The following is a 17,844-nucleotide window of genomic DNA, read 5'->3' on the forward strand; positions in this document are numbered from 1 at the left end:
TTTTTTTTTTTATTTTTTCTCCTCTCTATCAATAGCCATTTTCATGCATCCTTTTAACCAAATGTTTGGCAGCTGCAAGCAGCTGGATAGATGAAGACAGGAGCTCCCCTCCTCAGTGGGTGCACTTCGAGCTTCACCCCCACATCGCTCCCTTCCCCTGCTGGGTATCCAGCAGGTAATAATTCCTGCATAATTAGGCAGCTACATCAATTGCTTATTAGATACCCGAGAACAGAAGGTATCTAATAGAGTTATCCCAGAACTATCCTGGGATGTGCTTCAGATCACTTGTATTTGTCAGCCCTTGGTCAGGAAGCCACCACCTGAAATAGGTTCATTATAGGCTTCTACCCTCCCATTGATCTATTTTGGATTAGGGCAGCACAAGCTGTGAGCTGAATTACATCCAGCTGTCTGTGGGTTTGGTTTAAGAGGAAATTGTATTGGAAACTCAAGTGAGCCAAAATGATGGGGATGACATTCACAAGTAAAGGGGCTGGTACAAGATAGTAGCAGAAAGAGACTGCATCAATAGACATCTTACTGACAAGAGTTAAAATTAAGACTTCTGTTGTGCAGCTCCTTGACCAATTATCGTGCAGTTTAAATTTCCATCCCCCCTTATTTTCCAGCCACTGGGTCCAACAGCAGCCACATCCCTCACTGGCAGCTGCAGCTCCACTATCATTTTCTTCACAGACCATTCCCGCAGTTGTTTCCACACACACCACAAAAGCCATCTCCTCATACATTAAATCCCCTCCAACGCAGTCCCGATGCTCAGCTCCGTCTCAGCGTGGAAACACCAAAGCACAGCTCCAGATCTGCAAGCTACAACCCCTCTCTGAACTCTGTCAGCTCCCTCCTCCAGACTCGCCTCCAGCCGGCTGTGCTGAAAGCCCTTCCTGGCTGCACTGGATTTCTTGTAGGAAGGTGCCATCCCGTGGCCAAATGCAAAACCCTCACTGCTTCTCCTCAGAGCTCCTTGCAGCTAAAGCCACCTCAGACAACCGGTAAAATAGAAAATACATTCTGAAAGACTCACACGTTTCATTGTATGCCAAGTTAAACATTACTAACAGCACAGCTACAAGAAATTGTGCTGTGTAAGCCACAGTGAAGTGACACCAAGGCCACGCAGCTCCTCTTTGCAGCACGAGACCTCTACCCTTGTGACCAGGATCCAGAGTTTGGTGCAGGAGGTGAAAGCCACACAGTCCCATGCTGCTCCAGTGGTTTTAATTCACCGTTGGCAGGAAATATCCTGGCCTTATGTCACCAGGTACCAAATCTATGATTAAGACTCAGAATACCTGTACTTCCCCCAGTGAAAGTACAACAGTACAACTAGAAGGCAAAATCCACCCATTTTACTCTTTGCATCAACTCGTGTTCTCAGCCTAACAGCTTCCAGGCTCAAATGTCAACTCCTCCTTCTTTCATAGAGCTCATGTATGAACTGGCTTGATTCTTTGACATGACAGCTGCTTTCCAATCCAGTTATTATTGAACCAGACACAGAATCCAGCCCTCGAGGGCTCCCTCCCGCTGGGAAACAGGCATTTCTGAAATCTCACCCAGATATGCCTGACACTGCCAGGCTGTGGGCCACCATCCCTCACTGGCACAGCCTGCTCTCTCCTATTCCCCATCCACTCTCTAGCTAGATCCCAGCTGCCAAAGCACGTTGCATGAGAACTGCGTCCATCCCCACACTACCCAGGTTCTGCATGCTTGGATGCTTTTGCTCTAACCCAGACAGCTACTTGCAGACCAGCCCCACCACCATCCATCCCCTTTGCTGCATGCAATGCCAGTCAGCCTGCCAGAAGACAGCCCTGAAGGGTGGGCACGTCTTCCTGCTGCACTGCATGCCCTAAAGCGAAGTCAACCTCCCTTTTACAGGTTTCTCTCCTTTAAATATTTCATCAAAACTGTGAAAGCGAAGCAGCTATGGAAGCCATGCGTTGCTTCCAATCCTCTCCGCTCATCAGCCTGTAAAGGACCTGTACAAAGCCAAAATTGCTGGAGTCTCATAGTGCTTCCTTCCAGGACCACCCCAACCCCCCAGTGACTCATTCCTTTAACCACTGCCCCAGTTTCCACCTTCTGGGCTTCTCCTGCACCTTCTTACTGATAGTGCCTCCTCACTGACTTGTCCTGGTTCCTCCAAGCTACAGCTGCAGAAACATTAAATGTAACAGCAAAACAAAGCAGGGGATAAACACATACTATAGGAGTTACTGGAGCTGCACTCCTCAGGGCTACGAATGCACAAAGGACAAGCTGCAGCACAACTTGCAGCTAACATACAGCTAAGTCTGTTCCTCCACTAAGAGGGCACACAGATATGCACATAATTCTAGAAGCGTAAGCTCAAGATACACATCTTCCTGTGAAAGAAGCTGGCATTCAGTCTTTTGACACATCCTCACTAAAAAAGTAATTCAGTTAAGGTGTGCTTTTATTTGACATATATATTTGACAGCACACTGCTTTCTGGATCTTGTATGTGTGAAGTGAGGTTAAAGTACAAAAGCACAGCCAAAGCTATCCACTGCCCAACATTACTGTGCCTCTACATTAGACATGTAGAAACAGTGAAAACTGAATCCGCATCTAAGCCAGGACTATACAGCACTCCTACAAAACATGGAGGGAGCTTTAACTGCAGTTAAAACGTATCCTAGCTCTAAAACACCTTGTATTTACTTCTTAAAGAGCAGGAAAATAAAGTTTATGTATTGAAAACTAAAACACATGTACCACTCTTGAGCCATTTACTTCAAATCACACAGGATACCCACCTCTTCAGCTCTGGAGGGAGATGGCCACACAACAAACCAGGTGGTACGTTTGTTAGTCATATCATTTTCCAAAAGTTCAACCACAAAAACACAGGGCCCCCAAAAGCACCAGACCCGGGCAGCTAGTCCCCTTTCCTGCCAGTCAACGTTATCAGGCAGTCTTACCCATATTTAAGAGGACTCTATGTGTGCATCTATGTAGCATGAATGATTCCTCACAGTGAATTTTCAACACCTGATTTCAGTGGAAAAATAGTTGTTATCTTCAGGAATTGCAAGTCTAATGATTGCAGTGGAATTCCAGTCATTAAGGCATGATACACTTGCAGAACCAGAGGATCACTGGAAAAGAACTTATATTAATCTCTTTATTTTACATATATTTGCCTGTAGGCCTTACCACACAAATTAGTCAGCAGTTGTGACTCAAAAAGCCATTATCTAAAACCCTCAATGCTACGTATACAAGAACTGCATCACTGATCAGGAAAGGTTAATAATCGTTTTGTGAATACAATTATTTAGCTTTGTTGCTTGCACCAAGGTTCTATTCAAATCCAGCATGTGAATTTTTGTAATATTTACTGTAAAAAGAGCTTTCCATATTCACTTTTATTTTGGAGCCTCTTTTATCATGTTTTGACATAACTGAAAGCTCTGTTAAAAAAAAAAAAAATCTTGAGCAATATTTTCAGTTCAAGAGAAGAAACCAATACATCTCCCTCTTGTGGTCTTCTGTGTAAATAATCTTAACTATATCTGTGAGTGTCTAAAGTAGATTTTTCTATCAAATATCAACAGAAATTGCAAGTAATTTCACTCAGTATATGAAACTTTCTTCCTAGAAAGAATGAGAGAGATACTGTTTTCACTTCACTTTTTATCTACATGGTATTTTCTTGCAGAAAAACCAGAGATTTCAAAGGCAGAACTGTCTCCTGTATGCCACCATTGAAAGGAAATGGAAAAGAAAAAAAAAAAACAATGTTACAGAATGAAGTATATGAACAAACCTAACGATGGAGAAGATGTTAGATTTATATAAGGTAAGCGCTGTCCAGATGAACATATAAACTGCCATTCTAGCAAGTTCACACTTCAGTTTATACAATGCACATAATTTCTACCTTACAAGCCAATCTTACTCTTCGAAAACTGTAGCAGATACGTAGGAACCCATGCTCACAACTTCCCATGTAATGACATTAACAAGTCTGACACAAACATAAAAAGAAATTTTGTGCCTTTATTGGAATGGTGTTAGGCTTTAAATACACCAATTTTGATAACCTGATTATTTGGTTTTAATTAGAAATGACACTACAGAACTGCAATACTGGTCCAAGTCTTGTCTTTTCTTTTCTTTCCTTTTTTTTTAAAGCAAGAGATAGAATGAAAATGCACCAAGTAATCAGAAAGCACTAGGCAGGCATCGGTTAATCCAAGATAGGAGCTTCTTAGTTCCAAAAGCACTTGCATTGTGTGGAACCCAGGATTTAGATTGGCTGTGATTTGCAACAATTAGTTGCGGGAATCATGATGACTTCTTTTTAATTTGTTTTTCAAGATGGTCACTGGTAAATTCTTTTTTTCCTCAAATATTAGTTTCTTTAATCCGTATTTTTTTTCCCTCAAAGTATAAAAAAGTAAGAAATATAAACAAACTCCAGCTTTGTACCCATGAAAGGGTTCAACTGAAGCATTAGAGAGCTGACTATCTATACACTGTCAAATCCCATCAAATCTTGGATAATTCATTAATATACAAAATATCAGGGCACAGAAAGAACTAAAATCCACTTTGTTACGCACAGATTCAAATAATCAATCTAAAGAAAAAACGTGATCATTTTGGCTTTCCACTACATCCGCATGTTGAGACACATTAAAATAACCTTGTTTAATTGTGTTTGGTCTTTTCCTTATTGTCAAGTCATGTTTGTTATCTTAATACCGGCCATCAGACAAACAAGTAATCAGAAAGACTCCTCCCCACCTCCCTATCCCTGACCCCTGCAAGGTCAGCTTTAAGACATAACTCCAAACACTGGGTTGTGACGACAGATGCTAGGACCAATTTCTTCATAGTCTTTTTTGGTATGGCATACTTGGTAGAATTCAGGCTGTAAAGAGGAAGAGAAAGAAGATCAGTGGTGTTCATATCTCAGCTTAACAATACTAACATTTATATAGCAAATGGGAAAAGAACCAAACTTCTAAGTCCTGAAATAAATCTCATTTGTCACATGGCCAAACAACAGTGCAAACAACATATTTCATCACAAATCCAAAATCACCATTAAAAAAAATTACACAGAAAAGTGTAATTCAGCTTTCATTTGCTCTTTCAGATCTTTGAAGCCTAATGCAAAAGCTTAGTGGAATGGGTAGTATTTGTTACTCAAAAATCACCAGGAAATCCCCAACCGCATTTATTATGAAATAAAGAAAAGATGAGAACTCCAAAAACGCAAGCAGAGCTAAGACATATTCAGCTTTATAGCTAACTTACTGTGGAAGCCAGCATTGATCCTCCAAACCAAACTGCATATCTTTGCATATGGTGTGTAATGACTTGTACATCAATGGGCTTAGGCTGCAAAAGAAAAAAAATAGAATGTATTTAAATATATTTAATTCTTGGTGGTAGAAAAAACTATCTTTTCCAAGGACCATATATTCCAAGTTTGCCTCTCATAAATTATCATTTTCCTAAATGCTGGGTATGCAAATATATGATTATATTATCAGTTTTTCAGTTGTACAACTCTGACTAAGAACAAAGTGGCGATTTCATAGCAAGAACTATTTGTGTTATCAGATATTAAAAGATACTTGCATTCATGCTGGTTTTCTCCTAAGAGCTCTGCTCTGGTTCCTCCTCTCTGATTATCCACCTTCAATTTTCTGATTAATTTCCTCAAAGTACTGATTTTCAATTGCAAAAAGAGGCCCATACTACTTACTCTTTTCAAAAAAAAAAACAAAACAAAACAAAACCCAACCACTTTATAAAAACATGTTTTTAAATTTGTCATTACTTGCAGATTGATCAATGAAGTCATAGCTGTGCTCAGAACTACAACCTAAAGCCTGTTTTAGAAATAGAAACGAGAACATCACTGGTGCTAGGAAACTGTATAACAAACTTCAGGTTTGTCTACATGGCATATTATGAAGATGCACTTAAAAAATAGTATTGTTTGAACTTGTCTAGTTATTTCAAAAATTAGAAATAAATGAGAAAATCCCTTCATTCTTGCCTTAAAATAATTTTTAAAAATTTAACCTGTTAGTATCATTCATGTATTCTGAATTACCAGAAAAAAATGCAAACAACATCAGAAGTCAAAAGTAGAAGGAACCCAAATTAAGAAGAGAGATTCTTGTTAAATGCATTAGCTACAAGAACTAACCTTCAGTCTGCCACCACTAAGTTCTTCACTAAGTTTCAGTCTGGCATCAACAGTTCTTTTCAAGTCTCGCTGTAAACGGCGCCCAAAGTCCCTGAACATGGTTGAGCCTCCAGAGAGGACAATATTCTGTTTAGAGTAAAAATAAATACATTAATTTTTAAACTGTATTAAAATGTTTCTAAAAATACACATCTCCAGTTTTACCCAGTTCTTAAATTCTATAAGTTTCCTAATTTCTTTATTGTTGCCTTTTTCTTTTAAACAAACTTACAAACATACAGCTGTGCTTTTACCCTGTCTTAAATTATTTAACACAGGAAGCGTGATAGAATATGAATTCTCAAAGAGGTCATCTTGTTAAAACTAACTGTGATTTAAAATCCATTTATAGCTTAGCACACCTCACTTCTTTGGTTCAGATTTTAATTTCCTTTATTTCATTAAAATTTCACTTGAGCAATGAAACATCCCCTTCTGAAACAACTTACGTGAACATAAAGCCTTCTGCTTTCCAGAAAAATGGTTTACTTTCTACTTTTAAAATGCTTTCTTTCTTAATCCCAGTTTCCAACACAAACCACCATCCTCCCAGAACAAGTACTAGAGAAAAATATCACTTCAGCTACTGACCTTATACAGAGGACGTCTAACATCAATGGGACAATTTTGAATAACTTCATCTACTACTTCTGAGATTGGTTGCGTAAAGTCAGGATTAGCAAACTACAATCAAGAATAAAAACAGCCAGGTCAGCATGCAGAACCACATACAGCAAAGAAAGGAAAGCCAAAAATAAGGGGAGAAGATCAAACATTGGGGCTGCAGTGAAAAAACTAACGGACTAGAAACATTAGCTGTATTTGCTGCCATTTTTAAAAGGTTTGAAAGAATATTAAACTTGAAGTATCAGTTTCGTCAGCTATTCTCCAATACAGTTTTTGTTAATCACAACAGGTCAAAGAATACACACCCTTCCAGATCCCAAGCACTGAAGAAAAACACCCTAACAGAAAAAACCAACTTTTTGGTAAGAAGGACTCAGTGCAGGGGATAGCTTTATGCTTAAGTTTTCCCTACACTGGAACAGAGATTAACAATAGCCAATATCTGGTATCTTTTTAGAAACAAAGAAATTTTAAACTTGCATAAACATTTCAATAATTTACAAGCACTATTTGTAGGGTATCATCTAAAACACACCTAGAATGAACTAAAGACAATTCATATCAACTTACCTCAGGGTGGAAAAATATCTCTGGTCCCAGGAATCTCTCATAGCCAACATCAATGGTAAATTCTTTCTTTGAGATAGCATTAATTCCAGTATATTGTTTAATCCACTTTGTACCATCTGTGTCATACTTGTTAAATTCTTTTACTAAGTCAGGGCAAACGTAACTAAAACGTTCCTAAAAAGTAAATATGTACAGTTCCAAGGTCATACAGTGTTTTCTGCTATTCTTTAAAAAAAAAGTGTACTTTTGAAAGTGTAGTAACTCTTTCTCAAAAGCTTTGAAATTGGCAAATACAGAATCTGCCTCAAAAACTCAACATCTACTGCATACAGTCTGATGATGGCTCTGCTAATAGAGATCAATTTGTGTAGCACGGAAAGCAGCACATCCTGCTGGGTTAAATTACTTCTTTTTTTGCCCCCCCTTCTCAATCTCTATAATGTTGAGAAATGAGTTCTAAAGTGTACTGCAGAATTGCCATAGAAACAATGCTTAAGCCTACTTGAAGCTGAGTATCTTTCAAGATAGCATTGTACTATAAAAAAAAGAACACATCAGTACTAAGCAAGAATACGAGAGTAATTACAGCTCTTTACATTACACATCCCACTAAGAATACTTTCTACTAAAATTACAATAATAACAATAATAAAGGGGGAGGGTCAAGAGAGGACTGAAATCCTGGGCAAAAGAGAATATAACTCAGTAACATCTTAAAATGTAAGTGCTTACTGTTACGTAGATATTTTTATATTCATTAGAAACAGCAATGTTAGGTGGAAGGGAATGATTTTAAGATATTGCTATCAAACTCAACTCTAAAACAGCTTTAACACTTGTAAAATTCACACTACCTTCACTGCTTTAGCTGTTTCCAAGGATTGCTCAGGAGGAATTCCTACTTCTCGCTCTCGCAGCAGCTGCTGAATGAAGTATGTTATATCTCGCCCTGCAATTGGAATGTGTTTGATACAGCTGCCAATCACGTATCCTTCAGCCTGTAATTAAAATTAATTGGGAGAAAGACATTGATAAGCATTCCTTCCAACAAAGATTAGAAACGAGGGGGAGTCATAGAGTGACAACTCCTATTCACTACCTGTGATCATGAGATTCAAGCCTTTAAAGGCTGGCTCTTAAATACCTGAAGCCCACTTCTCAGGAGGCCTTATATTACTCGGTGAAGTGTTTTGCTTTGCATTTTGTTCGTAATTATTAAAAGGTTAGAAGGAACATAACGGTCACTGACACATAAGACAGACAGATTGCTATACTCACTATTCCTTGGCGTTTATTTTCTCTTTAAAATGAGAGTACTCTTACCAAAAAGGTCAAGGAGCCTTATACCATACAATATTACTTTAGAATAAATGATGTGGCTCCATAGTCACAGTCACGATACAATTCACCTGAACCAAGATTAATTTTCTGTGAGCAAAGAGAAAACGCATCATTTGAGCCCATTAACTGAGATGGCTTATAGCATCAGGCTGGCACAAACTCATCCATCAGTCTACCCTTACAAGTCATACTCATCCTAGAGGACACTGAAAATATCCAGTCTTAATGCAGAAACCAAAAGCACTCAAAAAACTCCACAACACATGAAAAGTTCAACTTAAATTTGTACTATTGTCAGTACAATTTTAGAAAACAGCTAAACAAGCTTTGAAATCCCAAATTGTTTTGTAAGGCTTATTAAAAATATGCCATCTCACATTTAGCCATCGTGAGAATAAGAATCAATAAGAAATTTCGATGTTACAGCATAATTTTGATCACAATCAAAGCTACATTTTGGTAAAACAAAAGACCACCTCAGGTTACTGTAGCATGATAATGCTTTATAATTTTTAGAGACTAAAATCTATACAGTCTAACTTCATTTTTCTAACAAAAATGTTCCTGGCGCCTAGACTTACATTTACATCCTCAATGAAAGATGGGCATTGGAAATAAAAGAACGCTACTGAATGCTGCAATTATAAAATTTTTAATTCATTTTGTAAAGGAAATACACACCTACCATAAGAACAACAATTTGTCAGTTAAGAAACTGCAAATATAAATGTTAAAGTAAATGATCATACCAATTTCTGCTTCTGAAATCAATATATTGGAACAGATATTCAACATTAACTAATCTTTGTTGTTGTTGTTGTTGTTTTTTTATTCAGGTAGGAAATGACACAGAGGGAGAAAAGCTGTAAACAATACAAAATATTTGAGGGCAGATGTAACATTTTATTATAAGCTGACAGAATTAAACAGCAGCTTCCAAACTTTTTGGACTGACTATTGCAAAGAGCACACTGACTCTTATGAGCAGAAAAGATTTCAAATATGATAAGGCAATGTGATTTCACCGACCATTTAGCACAGCCTTGCAAATTATCTTTCAGGATCAATCAATTGAAAAAAATACGCTCTAACTAGTTCAGAGTGGAGAAAAGTTCTTCCAAGTGTTCCTGTGGTACAAAATAAGCAACAAAAACCCACATCTCCAACCCTGGGAACTATCTGACACTTCTCACAATTCCTCGCTATACATTAAGACTGTATGAATGAAAACTTCAGAGAAGCTGAAGGACAAACTGCTCTCCTGTTAAGTTGTTTCTATAGCTTTTAAGTGTACTTACCACAGGAATGACATGAGTGACACCATCACCACTGTCTATAACTGTGCCAGTCAGTGTCCGTTCTCCTACTTGTCTTGACGTCCAAGATGCAGCTAAGGCAAGGACAGCCTTGTAAAAAAAGAACACAGAATATGATTCTTAGTAAAAACACTGCACTGCAGATGTGACAGCTTCCAACATTGCCTTCTGATAAGCCCCAGCTAATGAGCATTCCAGGTATTTGAAAACGTTTTATTTTACATTAAATAGTACTTTCTTCCTCTTATCTCCAAGTTACGAATTTCCAGTTCAAGTGTGATTCTTGGCTGTTCCGCAGGTTATGAACAAACATCTTCCAGAATTATGTTACCCTTTCAAATCTAAAATCCACTGGAACAAAGTAAGTGCCTGCTTAGGACAGCTTGAAGTATTTTAGCATATGTTTCAACAGGAAAAACCTTAGTCTGAAATCTTGTTTACCAAACAAGTTCCATTAGTCTGCTTTCAATTTTTTCCCCTGTTGACGGAAACTCCCTCTTAACAGCTGCTAATGAAAAGTGTTTGAAATTCTCTTGTGGTAAGGAAAACTGATTTTGTAATGTGTGTATACAATAGCTTTCAAACAAACAAACGACTGCAGAAGCACAGATTTTGCCTTCTGATGCTTTTTAAGCATGCCCAAAATAAAGACCCTTTTTGTTACTTCATCTCGAAAGGGACACAGCATTTAGCCTACAACCACAATTGTAGGGGGTTTTGTTTAAGGTGCAGTAAGATTTTATATTGTGTTTAGAGCTCTTACTCTATACCTAGAGCTGAGTAACATACCTAGATAAACATCTAGCAGTGGAAATGGTGACCAAAAGCACATAAGAATGCTCCAAGAGTCACTCAAGATTTTAAATAGCTCTGCTCTTACCTGAACAGCAATATATAGTCCAGGAACATTGAAAGACTCAAACATGATTTCAGCAGTATATTCTCTATTTTCTGGAGTATTTAATGGAGGTTCAGTCTATGAAATAAAGAAAGGCATTTTATTTGCATTCAAATTAAACATTTAAACTTCTCTCAAAAATCACCTAGAGCTAAATTTTGAAAGATGAGTCATTCAAGAACAGCATGTAAAAATAGTTAAGTGCAAAGGGTGTTATTAAATGCAAATGGTGTAATGAAGAAAACCAAGGAACACCCATGACACGAACAGAATTATTACAAGTCACACTGTAAAAGCATAATGATTTGAATGCAAACAGAAAAAGCAGAAGTGAGAAACATTAAAATAATTACTGTTAAAGAATTTACATCAGTGGTCCCATTTGTGGCTTGGTCAGCTTATTATAGCACATGCTTTCACAAAGAATCAAAGACTATAAACCTAAACATGTCAAATGCAAGGTTTCAGTACAGATATGAAAGAAAAATCAGAAATTCACTGAAGAAAAAAAGCTATTTTTCTTCAAGAGGCAATGATTATAAAACAAAAGTTTATAGCAGAAATGTGCTTAACAGAGCAACTAATAACAGCACACAATACTATTACATACTACAGATTTTGTAAAAGTACCATGCATATTAGCAACCCTCTCCTCTAAAAGAGTATTTTGAACAGTACTCTGTGAAAAAGCATTATCTTTTGTTGCATCAATCACTTAAGGGTGAAGACAGGAGGGAGTCAGACTCTTCACAAAGGGGGCACAACATGAGGTCACGGAGACCAACAGCAGCATGGGAAATTCTAATTATTTATCAGGAGGGGAAAAAAAAAGGCAGTGTGAGGGTTGGTGAAGTAGTGGGAGAAGAGCCCACGTTATGGCACCTCAACCCCTGGAGATAATCAAAGCTTGGATGAAGGGGCCCGAGTAACTAGATCTAATTACATCTGCCTCAAGAGTGCAGTTGTATTAGTTTCTATAACAAGAACAACCAATGCACTCAATTTCAAACTTGTGCTATAAAATTCAAACTTATAAGTACTGTTATTTCAATGGCTTTAAATGAAATGCTAAGGAACAGGAGAGGCTTCAGAATATCTGACTTCAATTCAAACCTGATATGTCCGTGTACCACAGTCAATCCTTCTGAATTTTATAAAGAAATGAGACAAAATTTCACCCTAGATACATTATCCAGGTAGCAGTACTATAAAAACAAAATTCTTGCAATTACATGAAGTCAAAACCTAGAAGTGCTCAAATGCAAGCACCACTGCTGAGTTGAGTGCATAATTAATAGAGAGAGAAGACAGAGGTGTGTTGGTGTGAAAATTACAGAGGGAAAGAAAGCTTGCAGTTGAGACACACTGGCCTTCAGTATTTTCAGGAAGTTAAAGAAATGTGAATGTGATAAGCCAAGATAGGAAATTTTGTGTAATTTATATTTCCTTTATTTTTCAAGATAAGCATATTCATATTTGAGAATTGTTCCATAAATCAGCACAAAACCCCTGTCACGTACTATATCACAGGTATGAAATAATTTTACCTACCAAAAGAAAATAATGGTCCTCGGGTTCTGCCCTTAAATACTTAAAGATTACTTGCTCCATAAACCTTTCCATCAGGTCCCAGTCTTCAACTATACCATGGCGGATGGGCCACTGTTATAGAACAGTAACAAAATGTAACTGGAAACAAACTTAAAAAAACAATGTTTTCAATTGCATTAGAGGAATATTATCAACGCCTAAAAGCCTTGCATTAGGTTGTCCCTATCCCAACCTGACATCTATTTGAAATTCTGATCTTGAAAAAACAAAACGTTACGTGTTTCTCAGTACAACAGAATGGCAGTACCAGGAATAGTGGTATGAGGATAAACCTCAGGAGCCCCTTAGGCCAGTATCCTGATTCTGAGTGGCTGATAGAACAGCTCAAGGAACAAGAATGAATGTTCTATCTCCTCCTAACACTCTCTCAGCCACTCTTCAATTCAAAAGAAATACGTTGTTATGAAATATCATGGGCCCCTCCTGCCCCAATTCCCACAGACTCTTGAAGGTCAGCAAAACTGATTTAATATCAAACGTTTACAATAGTTTATAAGAAAATAAGATTACAATTCAAAAAGCATTTACAAGCTTTTTACTGTATGCTTGACGATTTCTAAGAGTATTGGAAAATCCAAATGTCTCTCAGTACCTTGGTTGCATAAGTTGGTTTTTCTATTGCTTCATCTCCAATAAAGAAGTCTAAATCATCAACACCTTTCAAAACCCTTCGTTGTGCTTGATCAACCACTTTTGCTGATTCTTTGATAGCAATACCTTTAACAAAGAAAACAAATGGTATTTTAGATTATACATTCAGCACTGAGAAAAAAAACAGGAATCTTAGTATTGTGAAATAGGAAAATACTACAATTATATTCATCCTTTGGTTCTGGCATAAGCACAGAAAAGCTGATACACTAATAACTAATACTATAAATCTCTTCCACTTCAAGGAATAACTGGCAAAAGTTAAGAGACAGCGTCTTGGTAATTTATCCTTCCACAATAATTACTCATTGCAAATAAAGAAAAAAAAAAAAACAGAGAAATACAGCTAAGGTTAAACACGGGTCCTAGGGAAGAGGAATCAGTGATGAGATACCACAAGAATACAGATGTCTTTTTCTCTCATCTTTTACATCAACTCCCAGACTACCTGGGTCACAGTGCCAGCAAAATCTACTGTATTTTTTCCAAGCCTTAAAATACAAGTGGGAAATTTGCAGAAATAAGAACCAAGCATTAATATCAGCCCCTGTTACTTAAAAGTTGTCATCTCTGTCAAATGCAAAATTATTTTAATCCTCACCTTTACCTAAGTGCTGTTTGATCAGAACCAAGACAAGCTCACAGAGCCTGAGGTCACACACAGCTATAGGATTTGGAAACGTGTAGCATGTGAGGCTAATGCACCCCAGTGCACTGGGAGGCCACATTCTTCTCCCCTTTCCTGCCTTCTGTGCAGCAACAGAAGAGCTGCGCAGCCAGTGAAACTGAAGTGTTGCAGAAAACTGAACAAAATATAACAAAAAGCATTATTTTGAGCTCTTCAGGAGGAAAACTGCATCATACCGCAACTTCTGTAGCAGCTTACAGAAGAAGAGAGAGGAAGCAAGAGGGTGGGAGCCAAAAAGCAGAGGGGTACGTAAGAAGAAACTGAAGTTGTGCAGAAGGAGATGTTGCAAGTCCAGTGTTTGCTGCAAGCAAAAACAGCATCTTGCCAAATATTTTTCAGGGCCTGCAGATTTGGGGACAGCTTTGCTGTCCAGATGTATGTTAACTTCACGTGGTTTCAAGTAAGTCATCAGCACTTGCCACAGCATTCTAAAAGCTCTCACATCCCACGGGCTTCACCCTCCTACAGTCTGAGAAATCTCAATACACAGCTGGTCAGTGCTGGTTGTGCAAGTCAGAAGTGAGAAGTAAATAACCAGAATCGAGAACTACAGCATGAAAACACAAACAGGAACATAAATCTTGCTTTAACGGTGCTGAAGGTAGGCAGCACTCCAACATTATTGTAGGGCCTTTGGCACTGGCTGACTTGGCACAAGAATATGAACATTCAGGAAAAAAAATAATTTTTGTGTTTAACTACTATTCAATTATTTCCCCTTTTTTTAATATAAAGAAAAAGTCATCTAATATGTCAATTATCATAGATAATTTCAAATGTATAATAAATTCAGAGAACTCCTGGCTTATTGAAAGCTGGTTATTTTAACACAGGTCAGGATAACAGGATGAAGTGAAAGAAAAATCAAGCAAGACAAATAATCTGCTAGATCTTAAGAGCAGACAGCAATGAAAACAGTGAACAAGTTTCTTCAAAGAACTGACCCATTGCATTCCCACTTACTTCACTTCCTATGCAAGCATTTGTCATCTCTACAGAAGCACATTCAGAACTAAGCCAAAACCACGATATGAAAGAGCGAGATAAAACTTTGTTAAGACCAGGAGCGAGTAAGATAAGCAGCAAGTGAGCAAGGGAGAAGGAATGCTGCTCCAACTGGTTCCACAGCAAGCAGTTTTTAAGAAAACAAAATGACCACATGGCCATTCCTGGAAATCAAAGAAGAAACCAAAACACATCTTAACTGAAAAATATTAAGAAAATACTGCAACATCAAAGCGCCTTGACAAGATCCAGCATTTTGTAACATTTGAAATTAATTGCTGTTATACTCTATTTTCAATTTCTCTAATGTGAAGAAAATCTTTCTGTGAAAACCACTTTTGGAAGCACGTTTTGTACCCTCCCAAAGAGCGTGAACTACCAGAAGTTCTTTTCTGAACTGATTGCACTTAAGTGTTGTTACTTCCAGCTCCTTTCCTGTTCTATTTACAAAGAAAATTGGGTGCAGTTATTTTTTTTTTTTTTTTTTTTTTTTAATCAGGATGTAATATTTGAGTACTTTGGCTGAAATGAACAATGACAAAATGCCAAGTAGTGTAGAAGGTCAATAGGTGAAGCATTTCTAAAGAAAACCGTCTGAGCTCCACTCTCCAGACTTGAGCCACATCCCTTCAAGTGGCAAAAGCATTTCAGAAGATAGAGAGTAAATAAGCAGTTTTACATAAAATAAGTAAAATTACTTCTACATCCATAAAACATAATGAATGAAGTAGCACAGCTGTGGTACTCAGATATACCTGGAAAGTGTAACAGCTAAAACCCTAGAGATTAAAACACTGTATTTTTTTAATAATTATTTTTTCCCTAGTTATGATCATCTGAAGTGTTTTCTGATCTATCAGCAGAGGAAGAACCTGCTAACAACAAATGCAGCTGTGCTACTGTTTCACATTTGAAGTCAACTTCTTAAGAGACCGAAATCATATTAGTGTGCTATTTTAATGAACGCATCTTCTTAAATTGAGCATCAATTACAAAAAGCAACAGGTCTGAAAAGACCTCTGAGCAATGACAATTAGCTCATTTTTAACTGCTCCTTTGTATGGCAGATGCCATTGTAAAAAAAAATCACTGTTAAGTGTAACATCAGTATTTAAACACAAGTAACAAATACTTACAGGAAGGAATAATAAACTGTGGCTCAGTGTTACCGGCATATCCGAGCTTCGTGTACCTGTTAAGGCAAGAAAAGCTTAGGTTATAATATTTAATACCACAAATAAAGATCAGTCTTTTAAAAAAGAAGGGAAATGTGATCATTTTAATGCGGAAAGAGAGGTGTGTTCACTGAAAACATTTTTGAGAGGTAAAGCAATGCTTAGTATTACAGAACATTGCTGAGCTCTACTCAAGCGGAATGACACTACTAAACACCAAGTATATCATTCAGTTTATCAATGCTTAGGAGCAAAATTAAATACTGAATTGATTGTTCCTGCCTGCTCAGCCATCAGCAGCTCCATAGCATATTTTCATACAATTAACATGAGCAATAGAAGCATTGTTGCAGCTGCCAATTAGAGGGGAAAAATCCCCCTTGCCCATGGGCTACCAGCCAGGTGTGGTGCAGGACTGGCACTGCTCACACACAGAGCAAGAGGAGCTACAGACCTCTACCCACTGCACTGCCAGTATGCATGTGATAAATGATACATATATCCATAACCAAATATGAAAACTGACAAGATTACCAATAAAATAAAATAAAAACACCTATCCAGCTGCTGGAAGCATTACAAAAGACTGGAGCAGCACAAACAGATTCCAAAATGTGCAAATCAAGGAACACACTCAATTTCAGCGACAGCCTGCATAGAAGTTCAAGAGACCTAACACAGACTGCAGTTTCTTTATATGATGGGTAGTTGCACCAACTGCATCAACACAGTCAGCAAAAGCAAGGAGCACTACAGCAGTACCTCTGTAATTCTCAGCAATGGAATACAAACCTAGCAGACCTTAGGCAGCACAGGGCAGCAGTAACTTTAATAACCCAGAAATCTGTGTCAGCAATACAGCAGAACACTAGGCAACGGCTATAGTAACAGGTTGGGCTCTTCCAGGCTAGAGGATGGTTGTTCACATTCCCAAATACCTACACCATTTCTATTGCTGACAGTAACTGCGTGCATCAGTTCAGGGCCAGAAGTGCTATGTTAAAGACAGGATCAGCTGCTTATACAGGACCTCATCTGAAATGCAAAGCACTTCATTTCAGTGAGAATGAGAACATTTTAAAACTATGAAAACCATCTTCTCCATGACATGCTAACAGATGACAGAATCAATAGAATATCCCAAGTTGGAAGGGACCCAATAAGGACCACAGAGTTCACTCCTGCAAAAACAGTTTGGTGTCAAATTGACCAACAGTAACTCGCACTGAACAAGGGAAGTCAAAATACAATACCTAATGGAAGGGAGTTAAACACCAAGAAGAAACATGCATTTCATGAGAGATCAGCACTATGTACTGTACACGCCTGAACTTGGGATAGGCAACTCACCCCCTTGCAGACTCAAGTAATATGAAAATCTTTTTTGCAATTTGCCTTAGCCATCCAGTTCCTAAAGGAAATCTCAAGTAAGAATTCCATAGTTTGATGCTTCTATAACCAGTCAGTGCAGAATAAAGCTTTCAGTTCTGAAAGAAAATGAAGACAGCCAGCAAATACTGACTCACTCCCCCCACCTTGCCATGCATACCAGGAACAGCAGCACGCAGGATTTTAAAGCTAATCTTGCAGAGGAACTTTGGACCCTGAAGGCTACATACGCCTCCCACTAAATCAGAAGTGCCTTCACAAGCAAAAAGAAATTTCACTGTTGGGCTGTTGAAGTCCATCTTTCAAAGCAA

At 37.9% G+C, this 17,844-nt stretch overlaps 1 protein-coding gene across 1 annotated transcript; it reads right to left on the reverse strand.

Moving 5' to 3' along the window:
- Window positions 1-4,033: 4,033 nt before the first annotated feature.
- ACTR3 (actin related protein 3) lies at window positions 4,034-16,262 on the reverse strand. The gene is made up of 11 exons (XM_003207712.3): window positions 16,106-16,262; window positions 13,218-13,342; window positions 12,566-12,676; window positions 10,997-11,092; window positions 10,099-10,206; window positions 8,314-8,457; window positions 7,460-7,633; window positions 6,854-6,946; window positions 6,224-6,349; window positions 5,320-5,403; window positions 4,034-4,930 (listed from the first exon to the last, which is right to left on the reverse strand). Exons 1-11 carry the CDS (start codon window positions 16,245-16,247, stop codon window positions 4,835-4,837), a joined length of 1,299 nt encoding a protein of 432 aa, XP_003207760.2. The 5' UTR covers window positions 16,248-16,262; the 3' UTR covers window positions 4,034-4,834.
- Between the last annotated feature and the right edge of the window lie 1,582 nt (window positions 16,263-17,844).

Source organism: Meleagris gallopavo, chromosome 7 (genome assembly GCF_000146605.3).
Source record: "Meleagris gallopavo isolate NT-WF06-2002-E0010 breed Aviagen turkey brand Nicholas breeding stock chromosome 7, Turkey_5.1, whole genome shotgun sequence".
NCBI lineage: Eukaryota > Metazoa > Chordata > Aves > Galliformes > Phasianidae > Meleagris > Meleagris gallopavo.

Excerpts from the sequence above, each read along its gene's own strand:
- ACTR3 (XM_003207712.3), bottom strand. The coding sequence starts at position 16,247 with ATGATCACATTTCCCTTCTTTTTTAAAAGACTGATCTTTATTTGTGGT. Across the intron at positions 7,634-8,313 it reads AAACAGCTAAAGCAGTGAAG|GAACGTTTTAGTTACGTTTG; the intron begins GTAGTGTGAATT and ends TTTACTTTTTAG. Across the intron at positions 6,947-7,459 it reads AGATATTTTTCCACCCTGAG|TTTGCTAATCCTGACTTTAC; the intron begins GTAAGTTGATAT and ends TCTTGATTGTAG.